Raw genomic sequence first — 15,834 nt, forward strand, 5'->3', positions numbered from 1 at the left:
ATGAAAGCTAGATCAGCAGTCTCCTCAGCCTTCTTCCCCACTCTTCGCATGCTCTAAAAGATCTTCAAATAGCTCCGAGTTAACATCAGATGCACTGTCACTCAAGCCCTTGTCACCAGCGGCCTGGACTACAGCAACACACTCTACGCAGGAATCACCACGAACCTCCTGAAGAGACTACAGACTGTACTGAATTCAGTGGCCAGACTCATCCTCGACCTACCCAGACGGACCTACATCACCCCACACTGTAAAACTCCACTGGCTTCCCGTCTACTAGAGATTTCAATTCAAGATGCTGACCCACGCCTACAAAGCCCTGTATAATCAGGAGCAGCATACATCAGCCATCGCCTGAGCTTCCACCAACCCTCCAGACACCTGCGCTCCTTCTCCCTCTCCTTTGCTCATCCTTATCCTCCAAAGCAACTGCGGAGGACACTTCTTCTACCTCGCCACAAAGTACTGGAACAGCCTTCATCTCCGGAGCTCCCCCTCCCTCCAGTAATTCAGAAAGGAACTCAAGACCTGGTTTGTTCATCAAAGTCCACCTAAGCAGCTCGGTCCTCTGTGCCTGGATACCCTAACAGGTGAATAGCTGCCCTATAAAAATCCTGATTGATTGATTCAAAGGCTTTAATGGTTCCGGTGAGTAGGTCATCTGCTGCACTCAGTTGGTGTCTGAGGCAGCATGTCACATCTCTTGGAGGCTCATAAATCTGCTCCCCGGGCTAGACCAGAGGAGTAAATGACTGAATTGTATGGAGAAGAAAAATTGAATACTTTCTTAATCTTTTAAAATATTGTTTGGAGTTTCCTGACCAAAATGTATTTGAAAAATATTTCATGCCATTTATAAAAATTGAAAACCATGAAATCAATGTACAATTTAGAGATATTATAATGTGTGTATGCTTTTCCTCCAGTAATGTTTTTTCTTTTACTTTTTTTAAACAATATTTTACAGGCAAAAGCCAACAGCTTAGCCCACTCATTATAAAGGCGAGACCTATTGGTTTTCCAATGTTTGTTTGTAATGTGTATTGAATTAATAATGAACTGTTGTTGTGGTCATCTCTAAAGTGACCAGACAGCGCCACCTTGAGCCGAGTACTGGAAACCATCTACTCAAATTAAGTCCTGCATTTAATATGTTAGCATCACATCGATCTGTACTTGCTTCTGGCCTGGTTTGCTGTGGGGTGGCGTGCAAGCAGTCGTGCATCCATGCAGTATTGCCAAGTGCAGCCCCCTCAGCAGCTCTTCTGTCTCTCCCTGAACTCTGTCTGAACCCTCTCTCCATTCAGTAGTTCCTGAGCTGCCTTTCCTGTCTCTAGTTCTTAAGTGCTACTTAATGAAACATATGGCCCCAGGGCTTTAAGTGGGCCGGGTCTCACCGGGTCTGAGCACCGGCAGTTTTTTTTAAAGAGGGGCTCCAAACGGGTCTCTATCGGGCTCTGGCACAGGCGGTCCGTGTTTTTTCCAGACTGCAGTGACAGCAGGCACATCGATGTGTGCTGCTCACACTGCTCACTTCTCACAGGCGGAGAAGTTACGGCATGACGTCATGCCAGGTGAGTGTTGTAGGGGAAGGAAATCCTTTAAAGAGAGTCCTTTTCTCTCTGGATTTTCCTTCTCTTTTTGAAACTCAGGAGCAACAACATTGGCGCTTTAAGTGGAAGCTTTTTCCATATTATATACAAGCCATAGTTGCTGCTTCTTTATCTTATGCAACTATCAACCACTGACAAACCCAATAGTCCTGACTTGTAGGTATGATGTTACTTGTATCATATATCTGTATGCAATGACAGAAACAGCAAGATACAAGTCGGGCAGCACACTGTGCTAAGCACAGATTTTTGTTTTACGTGTTTTTAAGCCACGCTCCTTTGAGAGACCCCACAGTTTTTTTTTATCCCACATAAAGCAATGTATAGCCTTCAATTCTAATGTTTGGTAGAAAGAAAGTACAAGTCTACCCCCAAAATATTATCTTACATCTGTGCATATCAATGGAAAGTTAATGTCAGGCCTGTATTTCAGTGCCATTCTGGTTGTTGCAGATTATTAAGGTTGGGCGCCTGTTTCTTGTCATTGAAGGTGATGCGTAAACAACCCCGGGACATGTCTGTGAGGTGGTGTTTTGTTTTTCTTTTGCAGCAAGTGCTCTGAAATGCTACGTATGCCTTATGTCATCAACCATCGCAGGGGACTGCCTTTTGATCGACACCTGTGCAGCTACTGCGTCATACTGCATGACCTTGATTTCCACCAGCAATGGAGGTAAGGGCTGCTGACACTTGCGGTGTAGCGCTTTATCTCTGGCCTGCAATCTAAAGCGCTACTGATGACTGCTAAAGACCCTTTGGGTAAAGCTGGCTGTGTAGGATGAAATTGAATAGGTTTATACATTTTGTGTAAATGTGCAAAGGGACATTGTAGGAAGGTGGAATCTGACTAATGGTTGCCCCCAACTTTTTGCCTGGTATTTGGATGGTTTTTGACTAGTCTGGCTGGGATCCTGCTATCCAGGACCCCTAGCCTATCTGCTTCCTCCCTAAAACTGATGTGAGTACCCTAGGTACATTCCAATTGGATACTGAGGACACCCTACCAGCCCCTTGTAGATGGTACCCTAGGTACCCAGGACCTGGGTCCCTCAGAGGCCTACCAGGGCTGCAGCACTTATTGTGCCACCCTGGGACAGCCATACCAAATGACACCACCAGACCACTACTGTAGTCTGGGTAAGGTGGTGCTTTCACCCCCTTACAGGGATACAGGTACCCTGTATCCCACCTATGTACAACAAATGTATTCTCATTGGTCACCCCTCAATAGCGTGATAACTTGAGAATGGCCACACAGAACCATATTGTGTTTGGTGTCAAACATGTAGGAATCATACCCCCAGTCCAGTCATGGGCATGAGGGCATGATTCCCCCCTGCTAGAGGGGCGATATGGGAAAAGCAGCAGAATTTAGACACCAATTTAAAAGTGCACACGTATCACAAAATGGATGCTACTCGCCACCCACACGACTCTGGCTGCCTGTTGCTGGGGAAAATCCCAGCCTCGGCAGCTGGACAATAGGGATCCTGTTGCAGGGAGGTTCCAGCACCTTCCCAGACAGGCTATGTGGATTGGAACTGGGTGGGTGCACTATAGGATACCTTTCAGAGTTGCACGTAGGCTGCTACAGCGCCTACATTCTGCATACACCGCCTGGAACCGGTTCAGGGGCATCCTGCCCCTCGCCCAGGCGGGAAACACACAAAGGGAAGAGGGTGTAGCCACCCTTTCCCGCCTCAACTACCATTGGTGGACACTGATCTGGACACTCCCCAAATCTTGTGGATAAAGGTGAATAACGTGTCCCCGGAGGATCAGATTAATCTTGGACTTCACAGACTTGACCTTTGACGAGCTGCTGCTCAGCTGACTGAAGAAATCTCCCTTGGGGTAAAGGAGTTACCCCCCTGCTTGGCAGGTACCAGAAACACTGCAAGTGACCCAGTTGGAACTTCGCTGCTCCTTCGGACATCGACGACTCCTCTCAACCTTGAGGTGGGTTTCCTAGCATCCCAGAGGCCAGTGAGCGTGCCCAGCAAGTCTGAGCACCGTGGCCCACGTGGGTGCCGAGATCCCTGATACCCCAGGACACCGGCCACCTCTTGCGTAGCACACGACCCTGACCAGTGGGGAAGTTGTTCTTTGGCCCAATATTGAGCCAACCTCTCAGCAGCAACTGTGCCAAAGATCAGCACCCTAGCTCACTCCGGTGGCCCATGGGCACCCTTTTATGCACTCCAAATTGCTGCCTCCTGTGGTCCCTTGTCTCTCGACTTGTGGGCCCTGGCGGAGGACAATCCTTACTTTTAAGAGTTCCCCTGGTTGCTCCAGGACTGCTCCACAGTTTCCTTGAAGGAGACCTCTCACAGACCTCGTGGGTCTGCACCAGTAGCTGATTTGTTTATCTTGCGTGGGTTGCAGTTGCCAAGGCTTAGTGGATCCAATCCGGACACTAACACCGCAGCAACCCTCATCCGATGTGGGACAGTTGCCCTTCAGAAGCTGGCCTTCCTTGAAGCGTCCCGGAGCCCGTGGCTGCAGATCCAAGCTACACCTTTTCCACTTGAAGCACCGAACATTGAAGGGCTCTTTTCCTTGAGCTCCCTGGTCACTGTGCCGTGACCCAGACTCTGTCCCCTCTGCTTTCAGGTTCTTCTCTACAAGATCTACAACTTCAATCTTCACGGCATTATCGACGCTGTTGGCTAGCAGCAGTTTTGTACATTTTCCCATTGAAAATCAGCCCGCGACCCGACATCGAAAACGACCTATGCACCCGGCTTCCCTGGGGCAGGTAACAGTGGTACCTCGGTACTCCCATGGTAGTGGGTTCCTCAAAAGCTTAACTCTAAGTTTTTAACTTTGAACTCCTTCTAGAAGTGTCTTTAATCTGTTTAAATCAAACCGCGACATTCTCCATAGGCTTTAATAGAGATCCCGATAGTAGCTATTTCCACTGCACGCGCCTCCCGTGGGTCCCCTTCCTCATAACCTGGGGTGGATTCTTAAGGGGTCAGCGATCCTAAATGCCCTAGGCATTGTCTGTAGAATTGTCGTGGTTCTTATACCACTTTTTTAATATATGGTTTGGTCCCCCCCTGGGGCCCTGTGATTCCAGTGCTATTTATTGTATCTATAAATGCTTGTTTGAATTGTAACTTTACCTCTAGCCTCATAAAGAGACTTGTGGGATTCTGTTTATAATAAATACATATATTTTATATATATACCTGTGTGGACTACTCTTTCATTTGGTCATTCAAGAGGTTATCTATGGTAAAACAATAAGCTTAACACTCCTTCAAGACTTAGCCCGAATGCTGCTCTCCACAGCTACCACTAGGATAGCTTTCTTTAAAGGTTGTCTTTTAAACCTATCACCTTAAGAGTCGAATTGGACTGGTGCAAGGTGGCCACTGTAACTAGTGACCAGCATATGCCAGGCCAACTTCTCACATTGGTGGCAGCGATGGGATTCAAGCTTGCCATTGTTTTACCAGATAACAAATTGAATTTCTAAAGTGAAAGCCACTTGGTACTAAAGGTACATATAAATTCAAGCTTAGAATATAATAAGTTCTACTGAACTTAGGAGTTGTGTGTAGAGGGTTTAGCACACCTTGACTACAACTCAAGAAAGGGTTCAGTAGGCCACACCTAGTGTAGGTAGATACACCAGTACCACTACACTAGAAATGTCTTTAAGTTCAGGTGCCCATAAGGCTCTGGAAGGATCCCAGAGGGTCCCAGTCGACAAATATGATCATCTCTCCTTTGCTGAGCTTAGGGAGATGTGCACCGCTAGGCAACTTAAGACAAACAAAGGGGCCAATACTCAACGTCTCAGGGAAATCCTGCTCATAGCAGACTTTAAGCAGACTTTAATGTCTGATGGGGTAGACAGGTTGGGTGGGCATCCCCCAGAAGAGGACACCCCTGGGGTGGACTCTGATGAGGACCAGGAAGAGGAAGATGAACTTAACCTGGATGAACAAAACCATTCACAACATGGAGGTGATGGCCCAAGAGGCACTCTCTCCATCCCTAAAGGGAGAATGGTGGATCCAAACAGAAGGAACAGATCCCCCTTAGAGGGGTCCAACAATTCTGAGAGATCCAAAGGGACCTCTGCCTCTTCTCAGAGAAGAGAAACCTCCCAAGAGAGGAAATGCAGACTGATCCAGTTTGAGCAGGCTAAACTACAGCTCAGGAGAGAACAGTTAGCATTGGACAGGGAATCCCTGGAGCTTCAGAAAGCTTCAAGAAAGTGGAGTCTAGAGACCCCTGGTGGCAGTAATACCCCTAGAGTTAGAGAGAAAGCTCCTGACAATAGGAACCTACATAAGATTGTGCCCCCCTATCAGTCAGGGGATGATATCCACAAATGGATCACTGCACTTGAGAGGGCCTGTAAAGTTCAGAGGGTCCCAGTAGAGCAGTGGGCAGCAATCTTATGGCTCTCCTTTGCAGACAAAGGTAGAGACAAGCTCCTCTCTGTTAGGGAAGAGGATGCAGATGATTATTATATCTTGAGCGATGCTTTGATAGATGGGTTTGGCTTAACCACTGATCAATATAGATTAAAGTTCAGAGACACCCAGAAAGCACAGGATCAAGATTGGGTAGACTTTGTGGATTGTGCTACCAAGGTTCTGGAAGGTTGGTTAAATGGCAGTAAAGTAAATGATTATCAAGGATTGTACAATCTCATCATGAGGGAGCAGTTTCTTAATAATTGTCAAAACCAACTCTTACACCAGTACCTGGTGGACTCTGATCTGACCTCTTCCCGAGAATTGGGAAATAAGGCAGACAAATGGGTCAGAACCAGGATTAGGCCCAAGAACCAAGGTGGTGACCAGAAGAAAGATTCCACAAAGCCCAAAGAGAAAGGTGGGGATAATAAAACAGAAAAATCCCCTGAAGGGCCCCAAAAATCCAGTTCTGGGGGTGGGTCCCAAAATCCTCCCTCTACCAATAAGAAACCATATTGCCATGTGTGTAAGCAACCTGGCCATTGGAAAACTGACTCCAGTTGTCCAAAGAATGGCAATAAAGAAAATGTTCCTCCTATTGCAGCTCCAACACCTCCTGTTACTACTAGTAGTAATTCCCCAGGTGGTGGGAGTGCACCCAAAAATTTAGTTGGGCTTTCTTGGGGAACTCAGGTGGACTCTGGCCTAACCAGGTCCCCTACACAAGCAACTCTAGTCTGTGATGGCGGCATGGGGTTTGTCAACTTTACCATGAGTCCCAATATCTTGGGCAGTTACAGACAAGAGCCCATGATCAATGGTCAGAAGGCTGTGGCCTACAAGGACACAGGGGCTAGTGTCACCATGGTGACCAAGAGACTTGCGCCCCTAGAACAGCTTTTACCTGGGTTTAGCTACCAGGTGACCAATGTTGATGGAATTAGGACAGACCATCCCATGGCAGTGGTAAATCTCAGCTGGGGAGGGGTCACTGGCCCAAAGAGAGTGGCAGTGTCCCCCACCTTGCCTGTAGATTGTCTACTGGGGAATGATCTGGAAATCTCAGCCTGGGCTGAGGTAGACCACAATGCCCATTTAAGAATGGTAGGCATCCCTGAGAGAATGGATGAGACCCTGAGGGCCTCACCTCCACCCCAGGAGGAAATAAAGGGAGTGAAGCCTGAAACTATGGATCACTCCACCCAAACAGAGAGCATAGGGGGTGAGGAACAGTCCTCCCCCCACCAGACTAAAGGTAAGGGTCAAGTTTCTCAGGGAACTGATCCTGCCCCTTGTGAAGTAACTGCCCCAGAAGTGGTCAGGCCTGTCCTGGCTACAGCTCTGATGGCAGGGGATCCTTCCAAGGTGGTACCCAGTCTGGAGCAGGTATCCTACCCCTCTCTACCCTGCCTCAGTCAGCCCAGGGCTGCAGAGGCCAGGGAGGTCAGTGGACCCTTAATGGGCCCCTGTCCAGAGCAACCCCCTCATCAGCAGATTAGGGACACCCAGCAAAATAGTTCTAACCAGGTGAATATTCCTCTACAAACTGTGCGATCCCCCTTACCCCTAGGTACAGGTACCCCCCAGATGGACTTTGTTGGGCACAGGGAAACGTGGGGCATAGTTGCCCCAAACATTCCAATGCCCTCCACTATTCCAACCAGAGGGACCCAACCCCCAGCTGTAGGCAGCCAGAGGTTGACCCTTAGGGCCAGATATGACACAGTCATGGACAGAAAGGCTTCCATGGTGACCAGTGACCTGAGGAGGTTGAGACCACCTCAAATAGGGCCTCACTTCCAGACTCAGACACCCCACCAGCCTGCTTCTGTACCAAAACCCAATACAGGTAATTTCCCTAGACTTTGGAGAAACTCTAAAACCCCTTGGGGTAGGATTTCCCAAGTGGATCATGAGACAGGGAGCATCCATGATAGTGCAGGTTCTTCCTTATATGGCCACTCAGGAAATAAAGGCTTATCTGGACAAGGTTAGCCTTATCTCCTTTCGTTGGGGGGGGGGGGGGGGTTATGTAGGAAGGTGGAATCTGACTAATGGTTGCCCCCAACTTTTTGCCTGGTATTTGGATGATTTTTGACTAGTCTGGCTGGGATCCTGCTATCCAGGACCCCTAGCCTATCTGCTTCCTCCCTAAAACTGATGTGAGTACCCTAGGTACATTCCAATTGGATACTGAGGACACCCTACCAACCCCTTGTAGATGGTACCCTAGGTACCCAGGGCCTGGGTCCCTCAGAGGCCTACCAGGGCTGCAGCACTTATTGTGCCACCCTGGGACATCCATACCAAATGACACCACCAGACCACTACTGTAGTGTGGGTAAGGTGGTGCTTGCACCCCCTTACAGGGATACAGGTACTCTGTATCCCACCTATGTACAACACATGTATTCTCATTGGTCACCCCTCAAGCAGGCCTTGCTAATCCTACAAGGCAGGGTGCTGAGATATGTGTGAGGGGGGACCCCTACCTGAGTAGGGCCCCTCTGCAACCCTCGTAAAACTATTGCTGGGTTGTTTGTAGTGTAGCCATACCATATACTCTTAACCGCATTATAAGTATATCGCGATAGCGTGATAACTTGAGAATGGCTACACAGAACCATATCGTGTTTGGTGTCAAACATGTAGGAATCATACCCCCAGTCCAGTCATGGGCATGAGGGCATGATTCCCCCCTGCTAGAGGGGCGATATGGGAAAAGCGGCAGAATTTAGATACCAATTTAAAAGTGCACACGTATCACAAAATGGATGCTACTCGCCACCCACACAACTCTGGCTGCCTGTTGCTGGGGAAAATCCCAGCCTCGGCAGCTGGACAATAGGGATCCTGTTGCAGGGAGGTGCCAGCACCTTCCCAGACAGGCTATGTGGATTGGAACTGGGTGGGTGCACCATAGAATACCTTTCAGAGTTGCACGTAGGCTGCTACAGCGCCTACATTCTGCATACACCGCCTGGAACCGGTTCAGGGGCATCCTGCCCCTCGCCCAGGCGGGAAACACACAAAGGGGAGAGGGTGTAGCCACCCTTTCCCGCCTCAACTACCATTGGTGGACACTGATCTGGACACTCCCCTAATCTTGTGGATAAAGGTGAATAACGTGTCCCCCGAAGATCAGATTAATCTTGGACTTCACAGACTTGACCTTCGATGAGCTGCTGCCCAGCTGATTGCAGAAATCTCCCTTGGGTTAAAGGAGTTACCCCCCTGCTTGGCAGGCACCTGAAACACTGCAAGTGACCCAGTTGGAACTTCGCTGCTCCTTCGGACATCAACGACTCCTCTCAACCTTGAGGTGGGTTTCCTAGCATCCCAGAGGCCAGTGAGCGTGCCCAGCAAGTCTGAACACCGTGGACTGCGTGGGTGCCGAGATCTCCGAAACCCCAGGACACCGGCCACCTCTTGCATAGCAGATGACCCTGACCAGTGGGGAAGGTGTGCTTTGGCCCAATATTGAGCCAACCTTTCAGCAGCAACTGTGCCAAAGATCAGTGCCCTAGCTCACTCCGGTGGCCCGTGGGCACCCTTTTACGCACTCCAAATTGCTGCCTCCCGCGGTCCCTTGTCTCTCAACTTGTGGGCCCTGGCAGAGGAAAATCCTTACTTTTAAGAGTTCCCCTGGTTGCTCCAGGCCTGTTCTACAGTCTCCTTGAAGGAGAACTCTCACAGACCTCGTGGGTCTGCACCAGTAGCTGATTTGTTCATCTTGCGTGGGTTGCGGTTGCCAAGGCTTAGTGGATCCAATCCGGACACTAACACCGCAGCGACCCTCATCCAATGTGGGACAGTCGCCCTCCAGAAGCTGACCTTCCTTGAAGCCTCCCGGAGCCCGTGGCTGCAGATCCAAGCTACACCTTTTCCACTTGAAGCACCCGACATTGAAGGGCTCTTTTCCTTGAGCTCCCTGGTCACTGTGCCGTGACCCAGACTCTGTCCCCCCTGCTTTCAGATTCTTCTCTACAAGATCTACAACTTCAATATTCACGGCATCATCAACGCTTTTGGCTAGCAGCAGTTTTGTACATTTTCCCATTGAAAATCAGCCGACATCGAAAGCGACCTATGCACCCGGCTTCCCTGGGGCAGGTAACAGTGGTACCTCCCGTGGTAGTGGGCTCCTCAAAAGCTTAACTCTAAGTTTTTAACTTTGAACTCCTGCTAGAAGAGTCTTTAATCAGTTTAAATCAAACCGCAACATTCTCCATAGGCTTTAATAGAGATCCCGATAGCAGCTATTTCCACTGCACGCGCCTCCCGTGTGTCCCCTTCCTCATAACCTGGGGTGGATTCTTAAGGGGCCAGCGATCCTAAATGCCCTAGGCATTGTCTGTAGAATTGTCGTGGTTCTTATACCACTTTTTTAATATATGGTTTGGTCCCCCCCGGGGCCCTGTGATTCCAGTGTTATTTATTGTATCTATAAATGCTTGTTTGAATTGTAACTTTACCTCTAGCCTCATAAAGAGACTTGTGGGATTCTGTTTAGAATAAATACATATAATTTATATATATACCTGTGTGGACTACTCTTTCATTTGGTCATTCAAGAGGTTATCTATGGTAAAACAATAAGCTTAACACTCCTTCAAGACTTCAAGAGTTTGTGTTTTCCTCCATCTTCTTTCTCAGTTTGGGGTCAGAAAGCGCCGGGTCACTCCCTGGAGTAGCCGTGCGCTATATAAGCAACCCCAATAACATAACATAACTTAGCCTGAAGGCTGCTCTCCACAGCTACCACTAGGATAGCTTTCTTTAAAGGTTGTCTTTTAAACCTATCACCTTAAGAGTCGAATTGGACTGGTGCAATGTGTCCCCTATAACTAGTGGACAGCATATGCCAGGCCAACTTCTCACAGACATAAATATCAACTAATCATATCACAGGAAGAACATTTGTCAGTGCTTTCCCACACATGCCTACAACACAGTTTCCGTCCCTTAGAGCAAGTACAAATTCTGCTACAATCACGGTTATGTTCTCATGAGAATTACTTTGCTTCACAATAAGTGAGGCTTTGAGAAGCAGTCAAGATCCAATTCACAAAGGTAAACTTAGACCTGAAGTTTAAGTTTAGACCTTGAGTCAAAGGGCCTGATTCACAAAGGTAAACTTAGACCTGAAGATTAAGTTTAGACCTTGAGTCAAAGGGCCTGATTCACTAAGACCTGAAGTTTTAAGTTTACCTTTGTGAATTGGGCTCTTCAAGTCTACACTTAGGGCCTGGTTCACAAGGTAAACTTACACTTTTGTGTACGTTTATGATTGTTTGATATTCCCAAAGGGATTTGAGTAGTATTTTTAGGAGTGTGGAGTCTTATATGCGGAGACTCCGCACTCGTAAAGATACTACTCGTAAATCTCTTTGTGAATAGCAACCAATCATAAACTCCCACTGAAGCATAGGTTTACCTTTGTGAATCAGGCCCTTAGACTTCAGGTCTAAGTTGACCTTCGTGAACGGGGCCCTGTCGTTCTCTTATGTACAACATGATGCTTCGGTCTCAATCTTCGTTTCCTTGCTGTGGTAGCAAAGTAAGGGCCCGATTCACAAAGATCGGTCCATGAGTAACTCTACAGTACTCAAAATTCACCAAGCCACTCCGAAGTCTGAAGTAATCCACAACTCCTCCCAGTAGAGGATTTGTGTGGATCGGGCCAATGTCGGCCATCACGGGGCGGCCCCTGCAGCATGTGCTGCACTTGTTAAAGGCCGAGACCGTTTCAGGAGCTTCACCTGAAGAGCACCAAGCTCTAGGCCAAGGATGGGCTCAGAAAGCGGGTGCTAGCACATTGTTTTCCATTCTCCTGCTGCTCACTTAGTTCTAGTAGATATCTTTTTAACACACCAATTTGTTTATCCCAAGAGTGTTAATGTTAGCCCAGTAGCAGTAAAGTGCTATTTATACCCACTGGGGTTTTAACCCTTGATTGCCCGCAGTAAACAGAAGGCACAACAGAAAGTCATGACCTAAATGTTATTTTTCATTCCAGAATTCTAACTATTGCCACTAGGACATATAATCAGGGCCACTGGCAGTACGGTTGACTGCGGCTGCTGCATTTCCTGCATAATCATGAATTTCACTCTTTTGGTAGATAAGGCACCATCTGCTGCATAACGAAATTTTGTTTCTAGTTACAATGGATCACAAGTTGTTACAGAAAAAGTGCTACATGTAATTATGAGCAGTGGCAGTTCCTTTGCAAAGTTTATGGGGTCATCTGCATTGTGGGGCTTATATTTTTTATGTAAATGCTCCTAGTTACATTAGCAGAATTAGCCTAAGGCAGAGGTCTTCAAACATTTTTACTCTGAGCTCCCCCTGAGCAAAATGTTTTGATGTTGGGCCTCCCTCCAAAACTTTATGGCACGGATTGGGTGAGCGGGAGGGACATGGTTGCGTGCAGGGAGCGGGGCTCATGAGATGATTTCAGGAATACTTTTTCAATAGCTTATGAACCGCACTAAATATAAGACGTATAAAACAGCAAATGCATCAAACAAAAACAGATATTATCCCAAACAAACTGCTCCCCTTGATTGGGGTGTTGTGAGCCCCTCACACTCTTTGACCCCAATGCAACTACACCTGCTGCACTAATGAGAACTGCAGTCCTCAGTAGCAGGCTATCTCTCCTGCATCTTTTACCTCTTCCCCACCATGACGGATCATCACCTCGGTCCTAATGCTTGAAAGGAAAAAAAGGTCTGATGCCCCTTTTTTTAAAGGTAGACAGTCACAACTGTGATGCAGTGGGCCCCTCAAATCCCTGGGCCGCAGTCCTACTGCATCCACTTCCTTAATGATAACCGGAAGAGGCCACTTACACACTTTGCAGCAGTATCAGCGTCACTAATGAACGTCCCTTTAAAAAAAAAATCAAAAATTATAATGTCTCCTTCTTTGGGGTATATCTATGAAGAAGCTGTCTGTGGCCAGTTGTAAACAAGCATTTGCAATGCAGTAGGTCTCACATTTGCAAGAGCTTAAGCTATTGGCATTGTAAATTACAATGCCATTTATTTATCTGTTTTGCTAATTAACACATAAATTAAAGGCATTGTCATTTGCAACGCCAATAGCTAAAACTCTTGTAGATGCGACACCTATTCAAAGAAGTGGCCGCCATTGTACCGGGCTGCCCGAAAGTGAAAGCATGCATGGTGCGGTGAATGTTGCAGGAAAGCATGTTGTGCCTGCAGTAGGAGAAACCATTAAAGAAAATAGTGCTCACAGACTCAAAAAGAGGTACCGTGTAACAACCGAAGTAAAAGGGCCATACCTTGCTGGAGGTTACAAAAGAAGACAAGGCGGTACTAAGGAGGGGCTAACAAGCCTATTAACCAATCAGAAGCCAGCATTTACAAGAGAAATGACACAATCCAATGGCAAATATGGGCGGATAGTGTCTCGGGCTTCGATTCCATACTGTAATAGAGCGTCCTGAAGAGCAGCGCATGCACTGCCCAGGCTCGACCTAAAAATGGATGCCATGAGCTACTTGCACATGGAAGTGGGGGGCTGCAGAGTGCTGCCCTCCCGGTGAAACTGTGCTAAAACAATGATAATGTCTAGGCTGCTAGCTTTGGGCCTGGGCCTGATTCTGGCCTTGGCACTTGTCCGACAATAATGTGAATCCAGGAAAATCACTTGCTCTCCCTGCTAAAACATATAAATATGTGAAATGCAGTGTGCATAGTGGAATATAATTCTGCAGTTCAAAAGCTATAAATCCACACTTGATGGACATGAGCGTGTATCATCTTCCAGTATGCTTCATGATGCATAGCGCCCCTTGGAGCCCAATCTATGTCCAAATTGTATAAATATATACATACAATACGTCATGAGTTGGCAAAGGTCACCATCCTTTTCCAAGAGCACTTGCACTCTTGGCTGCATGATAAGAACAAAAGCAAGAAAATCCGGTTGCATTCCAAAGCAACAAATCTCCAGAAAGGGAGAAAGGGCAGATACACTGGTGAGCACACAATGGAACAGCTGAAAAAAAATCCACTTGCAGCCTCCGCGTAAAGGTTTTAATCCCTTTTTATCACTGTATTTTCATATTTCTCAGAATGTATGTGGTCAACACACCTATTGCAGGCCTTTGCTGCACCAGTGAATCCCAGAAGCAGCTTGGTGCCAGCCACAAACCACACTATCATCGGCCATCCCAGGCACCTGCTGCAGGAATGCGTGTGCTGGGGGCGGAGCTTAGCTCGCAGCGAAGATGGCTGCTTGAGCTCGGAGCTCCGGCGAGCCATATAACCGATCCTGACAAAATCCTGCCTCCACCACCTAGCAGTGAAGCTCACGCCAGCAGCGGAGACGGCTAACTGGCAGCTCTGCCGACTGGGGGAATCCTGAGCCCGGGCGAGCCGTGGATTAGCGGCGGAGGCTGGCGACGCTGAGAGCGGGCTAGGCCGGCGATCCCCGGCCTTGCGTGCGAAAGTCGACGGCCGTGCGTAGGAGTGCGTGCGGCCGGCCGCGGGTGCTGGGAGCCGGCCTGAGGATTCTCGCCGGCGTTTGCGGCATCGGACGACACGGCCCTGAGGCGGGCACCCCGGAGGAGAACACCAGCACGATCACGGGGACAAAGAGGCTCGCGGCCGCGCGCCTGTGCGGGGACCAGCCCGGGAGATCCTGCATTTACTCCTCAGGACATTCGGGGGCTACTGCTGGCGATGGAGAAAGGGTTGCAGAGCGGCATAACCTCCCTCGGAGCCAAGATCGACGCACTGTCGTACAGGATGGATCGTATGGGTGAGCGTTTAGACAAACATGCGGAACGCCTGGATCCATCTGACAGACGTCTCTCTGAGGTGGAGGGAGTGCAGACGACTCTGGACGTGGACCAAAAGAAGCTCGAGCGCCAGATGTAGGTGTTGCAAGATAAAACGGAGGACTTAGAGGCCCGTTCACGTCGATGCAACTTGCGCATTACCGGCCTGCCGGAGACGACCGCGACGGGCCACATGGAGTGCTTCGTGAAAACGCTGCTGGTTGAGCTGCTGGGAAAGGAGGCATTTTCGGGGATGTTCGTGGTGGAGAGGGCCCACAGATCTTTGGGCCCCAGGCCTCCACCGGGAGCGCCGCCCAGACCAATTATCGCAAAACTGTTGAACTACAGAGACAGGGATGCTGCGCTGAGGATGGCCCGTGAAAAGAAAACCTTGACATACGAAGGTTCGACGATATCACTCTTCCTGGACTTCACAGCCAGAGTGCAGGAAGCCAGACGACAGCTCGCCCCAGCCAAAAAACAGCTCCGGGAGTTGGGTGTGGATTACGCGATGCTGTACCCGGCCAAGTTGCGGGTCAACAGACAGGGCAAATCACATATTTTCCAAGACCCCAAAGCGCTGCAGAAAGCGCTGAAGGACTGGACTAAAGAGCAGCGCAGGAGCCCTGTGACGCAGCTCCACGAAGGTACGAGGGATGGCGGACTGGATGAGCAGGATTGACCCCGTGGGGCAGGCAAGACTGGTTAGAACTCAGGGACTGATAAGTAGAGTTGGGCTGGGATCCGTGGGGGGGTGTGGTGGGTGACAATGGGGTCAGTTGTTAGCGGAAAGAGGGGAGCCATGAACATGCCCTCCCACGGGTGGCGCGGCCACTGTAGAGTGATCACAGCGGGGGTTTCCCTACCCGGGCCAGAGTGCGGCGCCCACGACCCGAGGGGTCTAAAGATATTCGTTTGTTCAGTGTTGGCGGGAGCTCCTGAGCCCTTAGAACCCGAGAGTAGCCGC

General features: G+C 48.8%; 1 protein-coding gene across 2 annotated transcripts in view; it reads left to right on the forward strand.

Moving 5' to 3' along the window:
* LOC146830445 (phospholipase A2 inhibitor and Ly6/PLAUR domain-containing protein-like) overlaps positions 1–15,834 on the forward strand; it is a 226,339-nt gene that overhangs the window by 23,910 nt on the left and 186,595 nt on the right. For both annotated transcript variants that reach the window (XM_085604682.1, XM_085604684.1), the window contains exon 2: positions 2,164–2,286. In XM_085604682.1, coding sequence (XP_085460808.1) covers positions 2,164–2,286 — 123 coding nt within the window. The remainder of the gene's footprint in view (positions 1–2,163; positions 2,287–15,834) is intronic.

The sequence above is a fragment of the Triturus cristatus genome, chromosome 5_1 (assembly GCF_964204655.1).
Source record: "Triturus cristatus chromosome 5_1, aTriCri1.1, whole genome shotgun sequence".
In the NCBI taxonomy this organism is placed as follows: Eukaryota; Metazoa; Chordata; class Amphibia; order Caudata; family Salamandridae; genus Triturus; species Triturus cristatus.